Source organism: Polyodon spathula, chromosome 20 (assembly GCF_017654505.1).
Source record: "Polyodon spathula isolate WHYD16114869_AA chromosome 20, ASM1765450v1, whole genome shotgun sequence".
Lineage (NCBI taxonomy): Eukaryota > Metazoa > Chordata > Actinopteri > Acipenseriformes > Polyodontidae > Polyodon > Polyodon spathula.
In genome coordinates, this window is record NC_054553.1 from 9,752,854 (window position 1) to 9,775,557 (window position 22,704).

General features: G+C 35.1%; 1 protein-coding gene across 3 annotated transcripts in view; it reads left to right on the top strand.

Annotated features, from left to right (window-relative positions):
• Positions 1-22,704, top strand: part of pcdh11 (protocadherin 11) — a 297,576-nt gene that overhangs the window by 33,570 nt on the left and 241,302 nt on the right. Inside the window, exon 4 of one of the 3 annotated variants that reach the window (XM_041220262.1) lies at positions 11,899-13,437. The exons of the other annotated variants lie outside the window; for them this stretch is intronic. Within the exon in view, the coding sequence (XP_041076196.1) occupies positions 11,899-11,982 (84 nt within the window). The 3' untranslated portion in view covers positions 11,983-13,437. Of the gene's footprint in view, positions 1-11,898; positions 13,438-22,704 lie in introns of those variants that run through there. 3 annotated transcript variants of the gene reach the window in all.

Genomic DNA, 22,704 nt, shown 5'->3' on the forward strand with positions numbered 1-22,704 from the left:
TTGCATCGACATTCAGGCTTTTAAGAGCTACTTGCTTGACATTTACAACCGAGCAAAACTGACTCAGGCAATGATAAAGCACTGCGTTTGAGTGTCTGAAGGAAAGTATAGGTACTAATTGGAATTAGTTTATGGACAAAGCAATAAATGACAATAGCTAGCCAGAAACTTTTGAGGCAGATTATAATAGCTCTCCAGTTTTTTTTTGGTTTGGTTATGTGTCAGCTTTGACCTTAAAGAGTGCATTGCACTGCAGGTACAAACAGTAACCATCTGAACCAAGTAGTCACCAAAGGGATTTCATATTTTCAAGGTCTCTCTCTTGACTTGTATTGAACCAAGAAAATCTCTTCTGAGGTTTACTAGCTGCTAAGAGCAGGTGACCAATTAGTTCAGGTGGCTGTAAATACAGGTATCAATATGTGTTATTTGTATAGAAGATGTACAAGTGCGCATATCCTTTGTTGGGTGAAGTGCAAAATTCAAAAGGGCCTAATAAATAAGATCAGAGAGAGGTTATAAATATAAATGAGAAAAGACAATAAACTGATGAGCATCTACAATGGTCTGTTTTCCCGGTAAAAGGCCAGGGTCTTTCCAGCTGAAAGCAATACGTGTTATAATAAGATTGATAACTCAAGTCAGAGCGATCAAGGGCAAGGGAGACTTCCAGGACTAGGGCTATTTGAATAGGCGGAAACGAGGCAGATTGTTCAGCTAAACAGGCAATAGCACTGTTCTGTATTTTCAGTGCTTTTCACTGCTGTATGATATGGATACTTTTACTGTCTGCCATGTTTAATCTACAGTAAATAGGGAACTTGCCAAACCTGGAAGCAAATAGCACCCTAAAATATTATTTTTAGCTGCAATTCTGACTTTAATTAAGCTAACTTTATATATACTTACACACACATATATATATATATATATATATATATATATATATATATATATATATATATATATATATATATATATATACACACACACACACACACACACACACACACACACACATATATATATATATATATATATATATATATATATATATATATATATATATATATATATATATATATATATATATGGTGTACAGCGATGTAAACTTTTGTGGGTCATTATGCTGCTGAACACCACTGAAATTTCATTTTTGTATGTATTTAATTGATTGATTATTTATTTACCAAACACAAAGAAATAATGTGATGGAAGTTTCAGCAATTATTCATACTCCAAGTGTTTGCCAAATGTCTTTACGTCTTTTTGATGATGTTGGACAGGGTTCGACATCAGACTGGAAAGAGAAAATTGTAATGTCAAACCTGGTCCGATATAGGACCGCAAAGGGTTAAAGCATTACATGGTCTGGCACCCTCCTATCTTTCTGATCTCATACTTCACTATGTTCCTAGTCGGGTTTCGGTCTGCGGAGTGTACCGTCTCTTCCAACTGCCTCGTATGGCTCGTGTTCTTTTAGCCATCTAGCAGGCTCAGGTCTTTAGTTAAAATGCTTATTGTAGTATATTGTTTTTTCTCTGTTTTTGTTATTTTTATTTTTTTGCAGATTTTGTAGAGTAAAGTGTTTGTTTTTTTGCTTTTTCCTTTGGTGACTATGTAAAGCTCCCTGAGACGCTCCCTGTGTATGTGGGGCACTATATTAAATGTACATTTGATTTATTTGATGGATTGATTGATATCTGGTGTTCAAATGCTGTCTTTTTTATACTTTTATAAATATTTTATTTGCTTCATCTGAGCCTTTGAAAGGTGACAAAGTGGTAAATAGTGTGCAGATGTAGATCAGGTGTGGTGCAGTGCAGGTGCAGTAATTCAATGATACAAACAGACAACAAAGTACGGGTGAAATGACCTATTTTATTTAGAATCTAGTAGTCTCATGATGCATCAGTAAATATTAGAGGGCTGACAATACACAGCAATGTGTATTGCTCAGTAATAATAAAGGGTTGCAGTCCCGCAAATAATAAACACATTACTAAACACAATTAGACACACACATGGTCACCAATCCAAAGTGAGTGCTGCAGTGCTTGTGGTGAAGTACAATTTATTATGTGAAACAATGGTGCAGTGATGTCCGGGTTTTGTGCTGGCCCTAAGCGACAGCTCCAGATTGTGTTAGCTGTCTAGTCTAGTGAATAATGAACAAATAAGACAGACTGACAAAACAAACAATGACAGACAGACAAAACAAACAAAACACTCACAGTTCTCTATAAGAATCCACAGGTCCTTCTGGTTTAAGCGTAACCATAATAAGGAACAAATCACATCGCTACGTCCCCTTATATACCGTCAACCATGACCCCTTGGTTAACGAGTGCAACCGCTCCTCCAATCTGCCAATGCCACATCATTTCCCTTCCAGGTCAATGATTTTGTGTACTGTAGTGCTGTCCGTTTTCTAGATGGCCGACTTCCATTGAACCCTGAGAATGAATTGTCGGGCCATCCATTCAGGGCACTCTTTTCCCTTTACACAGCACCCTCACAGGTCAGGAGGGAGATCTAACACCAAGAATCATTATTTTTCTGTCACACACCTGGAAACAATCTTCATTCCTTTTTCATATACTTTTTAAAATTTATTTTCAAGCCAGTGTATTGTCACAGCACATTATTTATAATCCTTTTAAATGCTTGATTTTTTAAAGAGATTTTGGAATTGATTTTACTGCTTTTCAGATTGGTTTACCTTGCCAGAGTTACATTGGCCTAATTTGTCAAATTCAGAAATAATGTAGTATCCGTATTCATATTGTCAAGAAATAAATCTACTGTACAGCCAGAAACTGAGTAATTTACTCTACTTTTAACTCCATTGGATGTATTTTTTAATCTAAACAGTGGTTCGCGTAACTGGAATGCAGATACGCATGCACAGCAATAAAATAAAAAATGCAGACTTCCATATTGTTTTTAAGACGCAGATGTGTACCGCCAGTACATTTTTAACAGGAAAGCATTTTTCATATAGGCAGCGCTCATGCTTGCAAGTTTAAGCAATACATTATCTGGCTGTGACCCATACCTGCCTGGATCTGTCAGTGACCTCCGGGTTACTGAGCTAATTATCGCTGACCATAATTAAGTATCAGTCCCCATATTTCACTTAATGTCGGAGGTTTCCAAATCACAAAAAAGTCCATCCCTGCTAGCACTGTCGTTGGCTGTTTTCAAGGTTTTATTAAAAAATAAATAAATAAATAAACATAGAGCGATAGGCGGAATCACCCTAGTTCATAACATCAATCATTTTCTTGTAATGGACACTTGAAACAACCAATGACAGCAGGAATCTCAATTTAGCTGTCCATTCCGAGAAGAGGGATGTAGTTAAGGGGAGTGACTGAGCGCGGTGAGGTGTTGATCTTTAAGAGCCATTACATTTAAACATGAGTTTCAAAAAATAAATGTAAGCATACTTAAAAATATATGTTTTTTCCATCAGTTATATCCTTCTATAAATACAGTTGTGTCATCAAGCTAACATGTTCAACAACGCTAATAAAGTGAAAAACTTTTTGTTTTTTTGGTTTTGAATCCCCAGGGCTGGAATATGGTAGTAGGTTATTGAAATAAACAAACGAAGAATGTGCAATGATTTCTTACACATTGTAATAACCAGCAATCCAGACTCCGGACCACTTAAACAGCAAAATTTGTATTATTTCGTCAGCAGTGCTGAACACTCGCGCGGTTTTCACACGCGGGTTTTCACAAAAAAAAAAAAAATATTTATATATATATCGATATATTAATATATATATATATCTATATATAGTATATATATATAGCGATATATAGATCTATATTGATCCCGCCTATCAGTCTCATGCCTTTCTGCCCTGATGCATATTCATATGTGTAAAATGACCAGTGAAGCCTTTGCCCCTGAACCCAGCACCCTTCAAAATTGGTGTCAAACTGTTTTGAAAGAGAGCCGCCCTAATCAAACCCCCCCTTACAACTTCTCACTCAACACAAACTTTCTGTCTGGTGTATGTGGATAAGTGTGGGTGGGTCATTTGAGTAGTCCAGACCCAATGAGAAACTATCATTATCTATGGTTGCTAAGGAATTATTATTGTTAATAATAATAATAATAATAATAATAATAATAATAATAATAATAATAATAATAATAATATAATAATAATAATAATAATAATTTAAAACATGGCGCCAGAATTTAATGTCGCTCGTGCTATATGAGGTACCCTGGTGCTAGAATCTAGCTCCAGATTTGCAACCCTGATCATTGACATCCCAATTGTTTGAACTGTCTGAGGTGGAGCTAGACAGCAACTTGGATAATGACCTCTAATTTTGGGGCGTACCAAACCTTTTCTGCTGGTACTCATGTGAGAACCTAATGACAAAAGTAATGTGAACCCCTGAAAATAAATAATGATACTCTGTACGTAGTGCAAAAAAAAAAAAAAAAAAAAAAAAAAAAAAAAAAAAAGCATGTTTATAGAAAACTGTTTTGCATGTTTTAAAATAAAGTGCTCTGTTCACAATGTATTTCCTTTCTTTGTGGATTATGTACAGTACAGGTTTGTATGCTTTAAACTGTTTTAGTGGCTTGTGTTTTAAACTTTATTTAAATATTCAAGACAGTAGAATGTATGTTTAAAGCGGGAAGGATACTCGATAGAGTGTGTGTATATATATATATATATATATATATATATATATATATATATATATATATATATATATATATATATATATATATATATATATATAAATTTTTGGGGGGGGTAGCAACAAAAGTGTCAGTAGGATAGTAAACACAGACATCAAATAATTACATTTTGGTTTACAGCTGTACAGGGTTGCTGTAGAGAAAACAGTTGCATTTGGGGATTATAGTGCTTCTGTGGCGTTCCCATAAAAACACTCTTTTTCTTGCCTCCTATATTGTTATTGGGCCTTTTGCATATGCATTATTAATGCCCAGACATATGACACCGTGACAACAAAATGCCAAAGATTTTATATGAGTATGTCCTTGTATGGTCATTGAGTGATTTACTGGAGGCTTATACCGTTACTGTGATGTCATCTTTTGTTCTAGTTGATCAATGTTATGAATGCACACTATAGTCTTATTACAGAGAAATGTTTTTAAGTGCTATAAACAACTCAAGAGTGCTGGGGCCGTGCTAACCTAATCCACAGACACAGGTCCTGCACTGAAAAGTGGATTATTTCAGAAATGCAATACTTTTGGATCTTCATGTTGTACCTTTAATGGAAGAGCAAACTACACAACCTTGCATACCTAAATTACTGGTTATTTGTGTACAACATGTTTTTGCTTAAAGAGAATGGTAACCCTTTATCGCATGGAAGGAAATATGTAATATACTACAAACCACGACTTTTACTTGCCTTCACTACATGTTCTGGAACATGTAAGTTAATTCGTACAGTATAGAATAATTAGTCAAGTTTGCGAGTGTTTATCATGTCTTGTGGTTGATAAGCTTAACTAAGCTCTGTCACATATCTGGGCAGCGAATCAAGGTTGCGCCTGATGAGTATTCAGCTGCTGTATAAATTGCTTTTGGTGCTGGTCAATAGAAATTCGGGCAGTGGCAGCTACAAGGCCTGGAAACGCATGTAGAGAAATACTGCCATTCTTGCAGTTCTGACCTATGCTACCTTATAGATAGAGTTTATTGTCAGCAACAATTTATAACTGCCTACCCCCCTCAGCCTTGTAGCCTTCTTCATGTCAGTCGTATACGATACAAAACATACATTTTTAGCATAAAAAAATCCCTCCCTTACAGCCACATCTTTATTATGAATATTTTTACTCATTGTATAATATAGATTATACATTCTGGAATCAGAATTTTAGACAAAGTAATTCATATCAAAGTTCAGATTCAGATTCCAAATTCACCACAGGATTACCATCCATTTCACTGATATAATTGACTCAGAGTTGACAATCCCTAAATAGAGAAGGCTGAATTACAACCAGAACAACTGATACCTTACAGTACTTCTTGAGCAGTGTAAGCTTCAACAATATAACAAAGTTGAGTGAGTTGTCATGCCTAACACAGAAATGCATCAATGTGCTTTTATATATGTGGATTTGAAGGTGTCATGGGTTTTAATTTAGTTCCAGTCAGCTGCAGAGTTCTAAGATCTCTGCTGAAGTTGGATTGGCCACATGTTGTTGGATCGCAATTGGCAAGCTTAATGTGTTTATAAAGCTTCACTTTGTTATGTACAGAATGAGAATACTTCTTAACAACAAATACCTGAAAGACTTTAAAAAGGTGTCTCATTGTATTAAGTCAAGTTAAGAAGCAAAACAAATAATAACGCTAATTAAGATGCAGTGTCTGGAGTTTTAGCAGCTAATCGTTGCCATTAAGAAGACAGCATCTTTGACTTGGAAGTTGGAAGGCTGTAACTCAAACAAATATGTGTTTACACTTGTAAGCAGCTGCTACTCAATCTATAAGTTATAGTAAAAACCTTTTGCTTCTTTTTGGTTTCCAAAACGGGGGTATTTTTCTACCAATCTCAACAGCAGTCTATGCCTTGGGTTTCAATCTCTACTTCACTTTTTTTTTTTTTTTTTTTTTTTTTTAATTTATCCAGATAATCTCCAGTTGAACGTAAAACAATGTTGCTACTTGGCCTACAGACAGTAACACACAAAAGTGGAGCAGATATGTTCAGCTCACTGTAAAATCTTGCAGTTCAAAGTGCTTTATTTATCTACAGTAAGTGAATTACCTTAGTTGATTCATACAGTCAGACTCGTGTTTAAACTATTGGTGAATAACATTTGAAGCCATTGGACTTAAGAGTTTTTAGTTGTTCTATGGAACTCCTGATTCCAGTTGCACATTTTATTTGTTTTTTAATGCCACATTGTCCATATATGACCAACTTGTCAATGTCATGCACAACAAAACAGTATTAGAGAGCAATATTCTTTTTAAATCATTTTTTAACATTAATAAAAATGACAACAGGCATGTAGAAAACTTCATCTAAATTTACAGAAACAAATACATTAAGAAAAAATGTTTCCACATGGGAATTCCAGCAGCTTTTAAAGGATTGTTGTTTATTCAGAAGCACAGTATGATCCACAAGGATAACAAGTGTTTAAACATGAAAGCCCAGTACCACTCATTTAAATATTTGTACATTACTACCAGTAGGTAATGAATGAATCATCTTACAGAGGTTGCGCTTTGAGAGGAGAAACTGATTTGCCAAACAGTTTTGTGCAGTGATTCCATGCTGTGTCATGCAAAGCAGGATTTAAAATATGTTGCACTGGATTAAGATCGGATTAATGGCACATTTCCATCTTTGTGTATGATTACTTTTTCTAAATTACTTAACCAACCTTCAATATGTATGACAGAATAATAATAGTTACAGCCTTCACACTCAGCCTCCATTTTGCATTGACAAGTCGAGGTAACTTTCATCAAAAGTTTGAGTTGGACATCCAAGCTCTGCCAGCTCATACTACCAAATGGGCCTGGCAGAGACCCAATTGAAATCGATTTAATCTCAATCTACTGCTGATGGAAATGAACACATCTGATTTCAAATTACTTCTCAGTGGAAACATAGCTTTACTTGTAACGCAAAGCTCTTGTAGAGGTGTAACCATTTAGAGGCAACTATAATCTTTTAGGACAACTGCACACCGTACCGTATTTATTTATGATCATGATTTGAACCAAGTCCATGTCTAGATAGAATGTTCCTTGTTGACCACCTCTACCCTAAGTTGTGCAATACTTCCTCAGTTCTGTATGACACTTTCCATTTAGCAAGAACTGAAAGCTGAGGAGTATGTAAAAACAGATCAAAAATCAAAAACACTTTAAAAGAAAGATAATAAAAAAAAATAAGGGAAACGGATTTCAAATCTTGGAAGTATCTAAATTAATGGAACCATACTAGACCTTTAAAACATACGATTGTTGTCAACTCAGAAGCTGTATTAGTGTGTCTTCCTCAAACCTACTGCACAACCAGTGATTTTGAAGGTTATTTACCCTGGCAAATACTTCTTTTAGGTCCCTTTTTTAACTGTGAGCTATAGTTAGACATGACAGATGAAATAATTACCTCTGTAATAATAGTATAATATACTTCAGCACTGTACGGTTACGTTTAAAATTATTATTTATGTAATTTTTCCATTTGGGTTTGCTGCACTACATTTCAGATCTTATCTAGATCCACATTTTTTTCCATGGTATCTCAAGCTTTCTTATCAGAATATAAATAGCAGTCTCTTTCTCTGGCTAACAAGCTATGTATGGTTGCACTGGCCTGTTCTTCTGTTATTGAATTCTCAGTTGTGAGTTCCCTCAGACACTTTGCATTGTTTGCAGTCACAAAGCACAATGCTATACATTATTTTGTGAGTACAAGTGTTGTTTTTTTAAACAATCCACTGTTACAATTGACATTGACTTCCAAATTGACACCTAATTACACAGTAATTAAAAAAGCATATTTACTATGCTGGTTCCAAAGCTATACATCACCAGTAAAATCTTAGTATGTGCCATCGTTTTAAGGATCTTTTCTGAATTAGATTTTTTTTATGTACGTGCACAGATCATTATTATTTCGTAGATTGTATATATCATTACCTCAAAATGGTTTGCGTTTTAAATTATTTATAAAACAATTATTTATACACAAAAAATGTATTTCTAAAATTAATTTCTAATTAATCACCCAGCTGCCCATTTATTTATTTATTTATTTATTTATTTATTTTATTTATTTATTTATCTATCTAAATTGTCTTTTTTTTGTGTACAGATTTTTCACTCTTAGCCCTCAAATAAGCAATTTGGACAGTTTTCAAAATACACACTTTTTTTATTATTATGAAAAATGGAAATATATTATTTCAATAGAAATTAAATAGCAAAATAACAATGTGTTTGCAATTGTATCATTACAACTATATAGATCACAACATAACATATTTTTGTTTTCCAATGGCAGCATTATATAAGTATTAATAACATTTATTTATTTATTTTTTTTTTTTATTGTAGCATTATAATAACAATAATTTTGCAGGCATATCACTTTTTATAAATACATGTTTGTTTGATAGATTTCAAAGCAGATGCCCTTCAAACTCTTATCAATGATAACATCTTTATCTAGCACATATACATCAGAAAACTTCTGGACAAATTTTCAATCACGTCATATATTGTATCTTCCACAATTTCAGGTATGCGTGTATATTGCTGTTATATGCATTATAATCTGTGAAGTGTAGGTACAATAAATAAATAAATCAGTTGTTTTGACCAGTACCAATCCTGACAATCCTGTAACACCAACAAATAAATAAATATCCTCATCTCATTCTCTGCAGAGGCAGGCTTCCATTTTTCACTCTCAGCTGTGCTATCTATAGATGAGCAGGGCTGTCAAGCACATTTCTTAGGGACTGCTGCCATCTGCCAGTGAAAAACAAAACAGTTTTACCGTATAGTCTGCTCATTTATTCAGTGACGCATGTCCAAAAGACATGTTAAACTTTATAGATGCATGTGTAACCCCCTGCACGCTATTCTCAAAGGATTGACAAATTTGGACTCGCTTGCACTCCGCGTGGAAATCGCGGGATAAGCAGGTTGGTGGTTAAATGTTCTTTACCTTAAATGTATATATATTGCACTTTAAAATATGCAGTGCCAATATGTCCACAGCTTAAAAAACTAAAACTTGTATTTTTATAACACTTATTTGGTCCATGTTAGCCCAATTCCAAGTTGACAGATTGACCCTGAGTGACCTGACCTGTCAAGTCTCTGGCAGCTTTTATTCAGAGTGCTCTCATTACAGAGTGAGCACATGCACAAACAAATTGGCGTTGATCGACCTTTACAAAATATCTGCAGATGGATCTAACTAGATGGCTGTCAGGAGGGGGATTTTCAGAGGGACGCTTATGAACTCTAACACCGTTTTACTTTTTCAGGGGTGATTTTAAGTCACACTCAATAACAGCTTGCATACAGTATGTTAAACCGCTATGGATATGAATAACTTTTGGAAGTCAGGGCTATTTAGCTATACTATCCTTTTTTTTTTTTTTTTTTTTTTTTTTAGGTATACATAATTGTTGTGTTGTAGTACAGATTTAACATTTGTGTCACCTTAATCATTTCTCTCCACATTTGTGCATTATTTAACATGCATTTTTTCATTCCTTCATATTTCAGCTTTGTACTGAAGATGACTGCTTTTCATGTACTATAAACACGGAATTTGCATTATCCTTTTTGTAGCAAATGGAAATGTATATTCATTTTAAAAAACAAATGTTCTTCAACACCGACTAGCCAACGTAATGATTTTTTTTTTACATAAATGTTTTGAATGGATGATTAACTAAGCTAGGTTCCTAAAGTCTCAAGTCTAAGTGTCTGTTTAAGACAACAGCAACAGAAATATACGTTGCCACCAATGTCACCAGTGATGTACCTCACCATCAAATAACAGCATGAAATGACTTTGTGTGATATTAGGAAAATAACCAAGACTTAGTTAATTAACTGTCAAACTGAGCCTGACCTAAGTCACTCTTCATGCCCGTATATTAGCATACAGTCCAGGAATTTTATATCCTCATCAAATAATAAAGCCAGCAGTATGTGGGCTTCAGTGCTGATTGTGAAACCACATCCAGTGTAAGAGTAGGGGTCAGGAATCTAAAGAGTCACCTTCTATTATAAAGCCCATTGTATCCTGGTGATATTTAAATGCATAATGTTGGACATTTGGTTGTAAGAACAAAACAGAGGCTGCAGAAGCAAGCTGCCTAGACTCCTTTACAAATTTGCAAGTTTCCTTATGGGCCAATTCATTCATAACAATTTGTCTGTTAATATTCAGGGTGCTTTTCTGTTTAATGTTACTGTTTTGAATACACTCAGCTTTGTTCCCAGTAATTCTAAAATGATAAAACTTAGCAGATACAGGGAAGCTTTGGAAGAACACATTTTCAGCATAATTACGTTGTTGTTGAATAACTTCAATGTCAGCCTAGAATATGTAAATCCCTCAGATATTCTTCTATGTCACTGCTATTACTATTACTGGAAAGAGATGCTGTGAGGATTTAAAAGTGTATCATTAAATAAAATCATTCTGTATTACAGTATGTGTTCAGTGCAGTGGTGGGGTGCTGCGTTAGCGTGGTGGCTGATAGAAAATAACAGTTCGGGACATAATGTGTGCTGTAAAGAGAGAAAAAAAAAACAACATTTAGGTATTAGCCTGGCTCAAAGAAAATTAGACTTGAACAGTTAAAGGTGTACTTTATACCATCTTGATTCATCCTGATTCATTTCTTGCTTATTGAATACTCCTATGCTATATATGTCATGTGCTCTGTGTCATTTTCTGCTGGTGTTCTGATTATTCTTAGCCAGCTATTCCAGGTAAAAATTAGATCTCAACACCAATATGCTTCCCCTGTTTATTTCCAAAAATCAGAAGCAATTATTCCTGTAATAGCTTGTAAACATGGTAAATAATCATATAAAACAGAAACAGCAACCAAACACTACAAAGGATAATAACAAGATAGTAAACAGGTAAGAAATTCTGGAGAAGGAAAACATATATGATATAAAGTTTCCCTTGAAGAAAGCAAACCACTCTTTTAACTTAATTATTTGTATTTCTTTAAATGTACTGTTAAATATATGTAGTATTCATACTGTATATAGACACATGCACACCAAAGAATAGCTAGTACACAGTAATCCATGGCAATGTTATTACAACCTATCTATATCTATCTGTCTCTCTATATTACAGGAGACGGCACTGAAACCACCACTCTATGGCACACTCTATGGCACAGGTACAGCACGCTCCCACAGGATAAAAATCAATCTCTAGCTGGCAATAACTAGAGAGAGGAAGGCACTGACTGAAGAGCAGAAAGTACACTATAAAAAAGGTTCTGCAGCCTCAAGCAAGACTCTAGATTTGTTTCCAGACATTTGTTTCAGAAACTTATTGAACTAAATGTTCTGTCATGCTTTCTACTTGAAAGTTTGTTGAAGCTCTTATAGTGAATCTAGGGTATTTAAGTTTGACTTGTCTGTCTCTTATCCTATGAAGTCTCTTTATATGTATATTGTTGAAAGGGAGTTTTCTTAGTGATTGGGGGTTCCTATCAGGTTTTTTTTTTTTTTTTTTTTTTTTTTTTTCAGAACTTTTTTGGAAATATTCCAGGGCTAGTGTTAACGTTAAATTTTCCTGAGAGAAATTGCCAAACAAGCTCTGAACCAAACAATTCGGAAAGCGATAATGCATAGCATATATGTGTATATGTTTATATGTATATTTGATCACAGCTTTATTAATACAGTTGTCTTACTTAAAAATTCCTTGGTTGATGCTGTTGACCCCTCACTCTATGGTATCCACCTTACCATAATCCTATCACCATTCCTCTGTATGTTCGATAGCTATTGTCATTGAAAATGTGATTAGTTTCTACATAAGAAGGCTGTGCTGTCCAGTGGTTAAAGAAATGGGAGGTCCCTGGTTCAAATCCCATTTCAGCCGCTGACGCATTGTTTGACCCTAAGCAAGTCACTTAACCTCCTTGTGCTCCGTTTTTTGGGTGAGATGTTGTTGCAAAACCCTAGTCTCGTATCTTGTAAAGCGCTTTGTGATGGTGGTCCACTATGAAAGGCACTATATAAAAGTAAACCTCCAAATCCGAGACAGCACAGTGTGGCAGTGTGGCTAATTAACATGCCTCAGTGAGGAGGCAGAATTTGATCACAATGCCTTGCAACCATGCCATTAGCATGCATGCCATCTGTTAGAGATGCAGTTAACTTTGGTCCCTTCAGTCCAAGCATTGAAGACCGGACCAGATATGGGTCTTGGGCTGTCAGGCTTTAATGCTTAGCTCCAACCTAGATATCATTTTTTAAGGTTGTTTTATATTTTGTCTGCCATGATTTAAGAAGCTGTGATTGTGTTGCCAAAAGAGACCAATAACTCAAAAAATGACCGTTCAGCCCATGGTTGTGGTTTATGTTTCAACCAAGAACTTAAATTAAGATATGTGAGATTTCAGTACACATACAGCAACACTTAAGAAAGTAACATTCTCTGAACGATGTGCTAATAATACAAGTAACAAAGTGATAGGCGTTTAGTAGTCCAAGGAACATGAACATTAGCCACCAATAGAGATCTACAAAAGGGGACCCCTTGAACTTTATATATAGTACACAATGAGGTTGCATTGGTTGTCTTGCATACCTACATAGTCAAATATGTTCCTCTATAAAATGATTTCCAACTGGTACAGCATAGCATCATATATATATATATATATATATATATATATATATATATATATATATATATATATATATATATATAAAATAACACAATATTTCCTAAATACAAATGTTAAGACCTTATAATATTCAAGAGTAAATACTCTAAAATTTATACCTGTTTAAGAAATACGTGAAGTTAATTTGTTAACTACAATTCAAAGTAAGAATATCCAACTGAATTATTGAATGTTTTACTCTGACTTTTATACTCTCCTTTAAGAATTCAGTTGATACCTGTTAAGCCATTTGTGTATCTCAATCACAACTGAGAAACATGTTAATAATAAAATTGATTTAATTTACTTTTTTTCATTTACAAGCAGGGTATACAAACATGTTAATAAGCGATTCGACTTTATTAAAACTATAATGAAAAATAAAGTATTTTATGCTGGACATACTTTATTATAATCATTATGGGTAACTGTATTTACATAAAGATGAGTCGCTTCTACTTTTAAAGACTTTCGATTTTAAAGCCTGTAAATTAAATCAATTTATTGTTAACCCGTTTCTCAGTTGTGATTGAGAAAAACAAATGGCTTAACAAGTATCAGTTGAAGTTTTGAAGGACAGTAGAAAAGTCAGAGGAAAACAATGAAAAGCCCTACTGATAAAATTGGGGGGTTTTTTTTTTTTTTTGTTAATTGTGTTTATATATATATATATATATATATATATATATATATATATATATATATATATATATATATATATGGGTCGTACTCGGCGGATCTGTAGGAAACCACACATTTGTAGTGGAGGGGTGGTCATGGAAATCATTTTATAGAGGAACATATATGCTACACACTTGGTAATTCTTTGGAAAGGGGAAGACAGCGGACACCATGCTGTACCAGTTGGAAATCATTTTATAGAGGAACACATTAAGCCACACTGGCTTATTTTGGAAAGGGAAGAGGGAGCGGACACCACATTTCTGTTTTGTGTTAAATACAGTATACAGCGTAAAAAATAATGGACCGTTTATTTGAGGTGCTTTGCAAATGTTAAACAAATGTACAGTAAAAAAAAATGTTTATGTATTTGTTGGCTTCTGAAACTATTAAAGTTTTTTGCATTGTAACATGCATTTTCATGAGTCATTTTTTTATAAGTCTTTAGTGAATATTGTGGCCTCATTTCTACAAATGTGTGTGCATGTGTGTGCTCCATTGAAGAAAATTCAATTTGTTTACCCTAAAAAAACATCATTTACGACCAACGGCAGGCAATGTACAGTGTATTTGTTTGTGCATACCATTTTCATACCATTGATAAGTCCAAATATGTAGAATGATGCCATTCTACCAGAGATTCAGAGTAGTTACTCTGTTTGCACCTTATTACAGATTCACCACATTGCCATGGTAATACCGCAGGATTGTAAGTAGTTTGGTGGAGCTATTTAAATCATGATCCCACTTACTCGTACAAAGTGCACACATGAAGATACTCTTTTAGCAGGAAACAGGTCCGTTGCATTAACTTGTACAATAATTAAAAACCCTCTGTACTAATTTGCAATTTAATATCACACAATATAAAACAGAAAAGAGCTTACGTTTTGTCAAATGCTCTGACGACCGAAACGTAAGCTCTTTTCAGTTTTATTTATTTTAAACAATAAAGTGAGATTCTGCATAATGCAGCGTGCTGGATTTTTCTATTACTTCTAATTTGCTTTGTGATCTCCGAAGCACCTACGGCTACACTTATCGACAGTGCAAGTGTTTGATTTATTTGAATATCACACACTATGAAATTTGCTGCTGCTTTTCTGATTCACATATCATTGTATTCAAAGAAACATGTATTCATTTAGATGTGGATATGTGGATGATTCCAAGCTCTAAATGTCCACCAGTTTCTCATTTGGAGGTCAATAGTTTAGGCATCAATTCAGAGCAAAACGCTCTGTTGTTGTATCTTAATTGGTTTTAATTTGTCTTATCTGATACAAAATTTAGCATAGGTGCATCAGAAAGTGAGCCTAATAAAATAGCCCAGGGATGCACAAGGGAATGATGCTTGAAAAATTGACATTTTCCATCACCCAAATCTTAGGACAAGGACACGCATTACACTGTTAAAGATGAAAAAGAAAATTCCTTAAGGAACTGATTCTGAACCACTACATTTTATCTTATCGACTGGACTAATTTCACCTTACACATCAACATAATTCCCTTGATATTAATGAGCTCCCAGCACTAACACTCTTATGCCACACTGCTCTGTTGCAAGGTTTTCAATCAATTGCTGGGTTTCCATGGAAAAATAAAAAATCCCACCTTTTTATCACATTATTTTGGCTGTACCTTTTGGGTAATTTGGGTTTCCATGTAGTATTCTTATAGGGACATAAATGATCCTTTCAAATGGAAACAGCCCAATTAATACTGAATCCAGATTCCACAGGGACAGTGCAAGGCTCTTGCCAGTAAAATGTTATTACAACATTTTTTGTTTTCTTTTTGTTGTTATTGGGGATCGAGTATACAAGTAGTCTATACAGAGTTCAACACATATCTCAATAGATGCTAATCTAGTCTTTTTGAATAAATTCGTGGAACAATTTTTTTTTTTTATTTTTATTCTTTATCATGTTTTTGCACTTCTAAAAAATACTTCAAATCTTAATTAATTAAGTTTAAGAGATTTAACTTCAACTGTATAGGTGATCGCTCAAGCCCGGTACTGTCGGTAGCCTACAACATTAATATTATATTTTGTAATATTATATTTTGTAATGTTGCATTTTGTTATGTGATAAGGGCATCTGCTAAGAAATAAAATAAATAAATAATAATACAGGAGACCACTGGTCCGAATTCCCAGCTATACATTTTGGGATATAAACATGACTTTTTTTGCCTTGGTAGGTACCCATGATATTTTGTAGTACCTTCAGTATTTTTTAGGGCTGTGTTAGAATGTTTGAAGGTTCGTTCAATTGCCAGGAATTTGAAGGTAGTTTTATACCGGTAAAGGTTCGTCAAGTTGCATTCATGCACTGTATGTTTTTTTGTTCCGTACCACATCATGGCTCGTTATTGCTGGGTTACCTGTTTGACAGTGTGGGCAATAATCCTTACACTATCAGTGCACTAGAGTGGACATTTTGAAAAGAGCTTTGAAACAGACTTTAAAGTTGTAAGTGTAAAAAGTTGTCATGATGTTAACAATGAAAATAAATGGCAAGTATGTTATTTACACAGTTGTAGCAACGCGTGGGGGTGTGTAACGCTACATTTTTCAGAACCCCTGCTACTTACTCTTTAACATCCTAAAACCCTAGCCAGCCTACGTTAAGGTCAGTTATGGCGTTCCTGTTGATGAAATGATAACATGTTAAAACCAGTGCAGCAAATGCCTATTAATGGCTTGAATTCCAGTAGTGTTTGTCATTATTGTTATATTTCTTAGGGATTAATTATGACTTAGCAACCATTATTCGGAAGTGCAACTGTTGGAATATGTGTTCATAATTTACACCAGCCTTCCGTACATTGATAATTTGCAGCTTTCTAAGCGCAGCCCCTTTCATCAGACATAGACTGACATTAAAAGGTCAACAGCCACTGTTAGAGAAGTCTGTCAAGAAAAGAGAAATGGTTTTGAATGTTATATTCTTGACATAGTGAGCCATCATTTATGAGCTTAATGTACATACTTTCAACTAACAGTCTTTGCCATGAAAAGATGTTTTCATGGGTTTCTTTGTGGGGGTGTCAGAAGTGGTTGTTGCAGGATTGTCAACTGAAATTAATTGTTATCATTAAATAAAGGACAAGATAGAATTAACTCAAGTTTTAATTACGTTATTAGTTTTAAATTAATAAGGTATTACCTTATATTTTAGATTTATCTATATATATATATATATATATATATATATATATATATATATATATATATATATATATATATATATATATATATATATATATATATTATATATTTACACACTTATGAGATACACTAAAGTGCTGACTTTATCCCATGTGATGCATTGACTGAAGCAATTTGTTTTTATAGCAGTGGTCATTTCTAAAAAGGAAGACACACACTCATATAGACAAGTGTACATCTTTGTGCTTTTACTTCCTGATACAAAGAGCAAAGTCACGCAAGATGAAATGCACTGAAGCTGTTTTGTACTGTACTAGAGGTTGGTTTTTGTATAGGTTTGCAAAAAACAAACAAAAAAACTTGGCTAAGTCGCAGTAAATAAAATCATGTTACTGGATAAACCATGCGTATGCCCTCTAATTTTTACTGAATAGGGGAAGGGATTGACAAAACACAGTATGTTGTTCTCGCTTAATTTCATCCGTCAAACATCTCTTTATCATTGCAGGAACATTTAGGGAAGAGCAAGTTAGAGTACTAAATGATCAGCAGAGCATTTAGAAGCAGCCGTGGCCTGGGAATAAGCCCCCTAGCTTTGCTGCTGAGTTTGAGTGCAATTTGTGCATGTTCAGTGCAATGGTGTATAAAATGGGAATGTGCTTGGTTGCTTTACTCAGGGCTCTTTTCAGCTCAGTTCTTTCCAAATCTCTGTTAAACTAAATAATTTAATCAGTGTTTTTTATGTTTTTTTATACTTACACCATGATGTTCAAAGTTAATGATAAAGTCAGGCCCCGTAATTTATGAATGAAGTGTTTTAAGCCACAAGAGAAGCAGAGGGCGGGGGAAATACTTTCCCCAAACACAATTATACCAGACACAATATTTGATATATATACCTGGACTTATAATAACTATTATATATATATATATATATATATATATATATATATATAATATATATATATATATATATATATATATATATACACACACACACACACACACACACACACACACACACACACACACACACACACACACAGTATTGTGCAAAAGTTTTAGGCAGGTGTGAAAAAATGCTGTAAAGTAAGAATGCTTTCAAAAATAGACATGTTAATAGTTTATATTTATCAATTAACAAAATGCAAAGTGAGTGAACAGAAGAAAAATCTACATCAAATCAATATTTGGTGTGACCACCCTTTGCCTTCAAAACAGCATCAGTTCTTCTAGGTACACTTGCACACAGTTTTTGAAGGAACTCGGCAGGTAGGTTGGCCCAAACATCTTGGAGAACTAACCACAGTTCTTCTGTGGATTTAGGCAGCCTCAGTTGCTTCTCTCTCTTCATGTAATCCCAGACAGACTCGATGATGTTGAGATCAGGGCTCTGTGGGGGCCATACCATCACTTCCAGGACTCCTTGTTCTTCTTTACGCTGAAGATAGTTCTTAATGACTTTCGCTGTATGTTTGGGGTCGTTGTCATGCTGCAGAATAAATTTGGGGCCAATCAGATGCCTCCCTGATGGTACTGCATGATGGATAAGTATCTGCCTGTACTTCTCAGCATTGAGGAGACCATTAATTCTGACCAAATCCCCAACTCCATTTGCAGAAATGCAGCCCCAAACTTGCAAGGAACCTCCACCATGCTTCACTGTTGCCTGCAGACACTCATTCGTGTACCGCTCTCCAGCCCTTCGGCGAACATACTGCCTTCTGCTACAGCCAAATATTTCAAATTTTGACTCATCAGTCCAGAGCACCTGCTGCCATTTTTCTGCACCCCAGTTCCTGTGTTTTCGTACATAGTTGAGTCGCTTGGCCTTGTTTCCACGTCGGAGGTATGGCTTTTTGGCCGCAAGTCTTCCATGAAGGCCACTTCTGACCAGACTTCTCCGGACAGTAGATGGGTGTACCAGGGTCCCACTGTTTTCTGCCAATTCTGAGCTGATGGCATTGCTGGACATCTTCCGATTGCAAAGGGAAGTAAGCATGATGTGTCTTTCATCTGCTGCAGTAAGTTTCCTTGGCCGACCACTGCGTCTACGGTCCTCAACGTTGCCCGTTTCTTTGTGCTTCTTCAAAAGAGCTTGGACAGCACATCTGGAAACCCCTGTCTGCCTTGAAATTTCTGCCTGGGAGACCTTGCTGATGCAGTATAACTACCGTGTGATTTGTTGCTGTGCTCAGTCTTGCCATGGTGTATGACTTTTGACAGTAAACTGTCTTCAGCAACCTCACCTTGTTAGCTGATTTTGGCTGTTCCTCACCCAGTTTTATTCCTCCTACACAGCTGTTTCTGTTTCAGTTAATGATTGTGTTTCAACCTACATATTGAATTGATGATCATTAGCACCTGTTTGGTATAATTGTTTAATCATACACCTGACTATATGCCTACAAAATCCCTGACTTTGTGCAAGTGTACCTAGAAGAATTGATGCTGTTTTGAAGGCAAAGGGTGGTCACACCAAATATTGATTTGATTTAGATTTTTCTTCTGTTCACTCACTTTGCATTTTGTTAATTGATAAATATAAACTATTAACATGTCTATTTTTGAAAGCATTCTTACTTTACAGCATTTTTTCACACCTGCCTAAAACTTTTGCACAGTACTGTATATATATATATATATATATATATATATATATATATATATATATATATATATATATATATATATATATATATATATATATATATATATATAGTTCACTGTGGCAGTGCAGTAAAGCATCGTGTAATCAAAGTGAAGCAAGGTGAAGGACAATAACAGATAGTACAATGCTTAGTATTGGATAAAACACGGTGAACTGCAAAATTACAGTGGAAATGTATCACGGTAAACTTTTATAATTATTTGATTTATTTGTTTACCCTTATAATACTGCTGTAGCTTCAATCTGTAAAATGTTGTCAGTATTACAAAAAACACCCTTTGTTGTTGCATCCTAAAATAACACACTTTGAGTATTTTGTATAACCCCCTGATGCTGCAAGTACTATATTAACAAAAGCCTGTCTTTCTAGCCCATAAAGTGACATACTGTAGGGGCAGGTTCCAATAGGTAAGAAGCTAGTGTCCATAACAGTGGTACCCAATGAAACAAAGTATTAAACAGACAGTGGAATTCTTATTATTTCCTACTTGGGAGACAAACAGTATAGTGGAGGTGAGTGTACATTACATTTTGCACATATCTAGAGAGATGACTGTACTAGAGACTTGCTCAAGTCATTAAGTTGTCATAATGTCAGGGTATATATATATGGGCTGTTTATCTGTACCTCCGATTGTCTTTCTATATGACATTTTACAGTTTTGTATTTATCAAGAGAACTGCTTGTCTAATTGTAAGAATCATACTATAGTATACATTAGAAATATGGTTAGAATTGTAAACAATCATACTGTTAGTACACTTTACTAAGGAAAACTCTGCAAGCAAGGCCCAGCTTAGCTTATTTACTCTGGCCTTGTCAGGATCCTGACCACTAGGTTTCATTGTAGCTTGATGAGGCAAACCAACCCCATAAAAATGTACTTCCCTACCCCGCAGGAACATAAGGCCAAAACAGACTCACTATGTGACTCTATCCAGGAATGGCAACCAGCAAGCTGCTGACCATACATACCACACTCAGCAAGCTGCTGACCATACATACCACACTCAGCAAGCTGCTGCCTATACAAGGTAAGTCACTGGTGACCATGATGAGATACAATATTTAAATTAACAAAAAGAAGAAAAGAAAATTACATAAAATGATTCAATGCTGTTTAACAAAAACAGAGTACACAAAAAGCCCAGCTGTACTAAAACAATCTCGTCCATGACAGCTGATGGAACAAACCAAACGCCTTGTGTCTCCAGGTCTAATCACAGTAAGCCTGTACAGAATTCTTGATTTACTTTTGCAAAAGAGATTGGAAGGGGATAAGAACCCAGTCCCATCTTGAAATCACTGGTAATCTGGTTGGGATAGAGGACTCAAGGGTATTTATCGTGGATTTCCATTTGCTAAAGCAGATGGCACGGGGGGGTGTGGGTGGGGGGGGGGGGGGGAGGCAGACGGGCTTGACATAAAATAACTTCCCCATTCAACCGATGGAAAAAAAGAACACTGGATGATAATCAATGTTGTTTATTTCATTGCTTGACTTCTTAAGTACTTTCTGTCGGATTATGAGCTTTCCAGAGGATAATCAGACACAGCAGACAATTACCTTTTTTTCCCTTCCGGAAAAAATCCCTTCAAAGCGACAAATGCACAAAGCAGGCAGTTTACAGTGGATGCAGATTTCTAATTCCTGATTAGTCCCGTTCCAAAGTCTACTAAAATTAACCAGGCTGGGTGCTAATCAGAAGCTCTGCAATGCCATTTCCTCAAGATGCGTTGAGCCAAAAGAAAAAGGGCTTGCCAGAGAAAGAAGATAATTGAGCATCTCTGCAGTAAAGAAGCTTTTAGATTTTCTCTTCAGAAGAGTGGAGTTGCCTTAGCTGCTTGCCAGATGTTTTCACTTTCCTTTGCAGTGAGTGCTTCAAATGGGAAGCAATTGTTTGTTTAAAATTAATTTATCTGCTCCTCTTTTAAATAGGAACTACATGTTCCAGGTGGTTAAACCTACTGTTTTGCAATACATGAGAGCAGATGGACAATGGCATTGCAAAGAACAAGTCACATACAATGTGTGACTGAAGTAGGTTACACACATGCAATATGTGTCAATAAAGTCTAAACTAACATATGGCTTCATGTTTAATACATACAACTTTAAAATAATGCCCAGTATCAAGCTGTCGTGTACCATCATTTTAAATATTTACAATTCTACCTCATCAACAATCACAGTTGACTGTCATTTATTGTTTGATATCTCCCCTCACCAAATGATCTTCCAAAAGCACCTACAAGGCAATGTAGTGTTTCATAAAAAGGCACAGTACCACAGCTGTAACAAGTACCACATTTGAATAAACCATTGCTTCACACAAGCCATTGCAATTTATTGTACCATCAGTATCATTGTGTTACTGTACCAAAACCGCTGTTGCATCCGTTTTGTTGGTAATGTGGTTAGCTGTTGCTATTGCCAACTAATACGCTGGCTTTAATTGTAGAATTAATAGGGTAAGCCGGGGTACTTCAAGCTTGATTGACTACCTAGGACTCTCTAAAGAAGGTTTTATTGAATATAAATTTTAGATTCTATTGCTTTAATTTTTAAGCTAAATTCTCTGTTCATGATAATTAGCATTTGATATTTCCTTCAGCTTACTGTAAGTATGTGGCAAACTGGTTTGCAGTGCGCAGATGTAGAAGTAATGCAATGCATAACAGATGACAGACAACAAAGTTCACAGTCCAAACTGTTCTTTATTGGG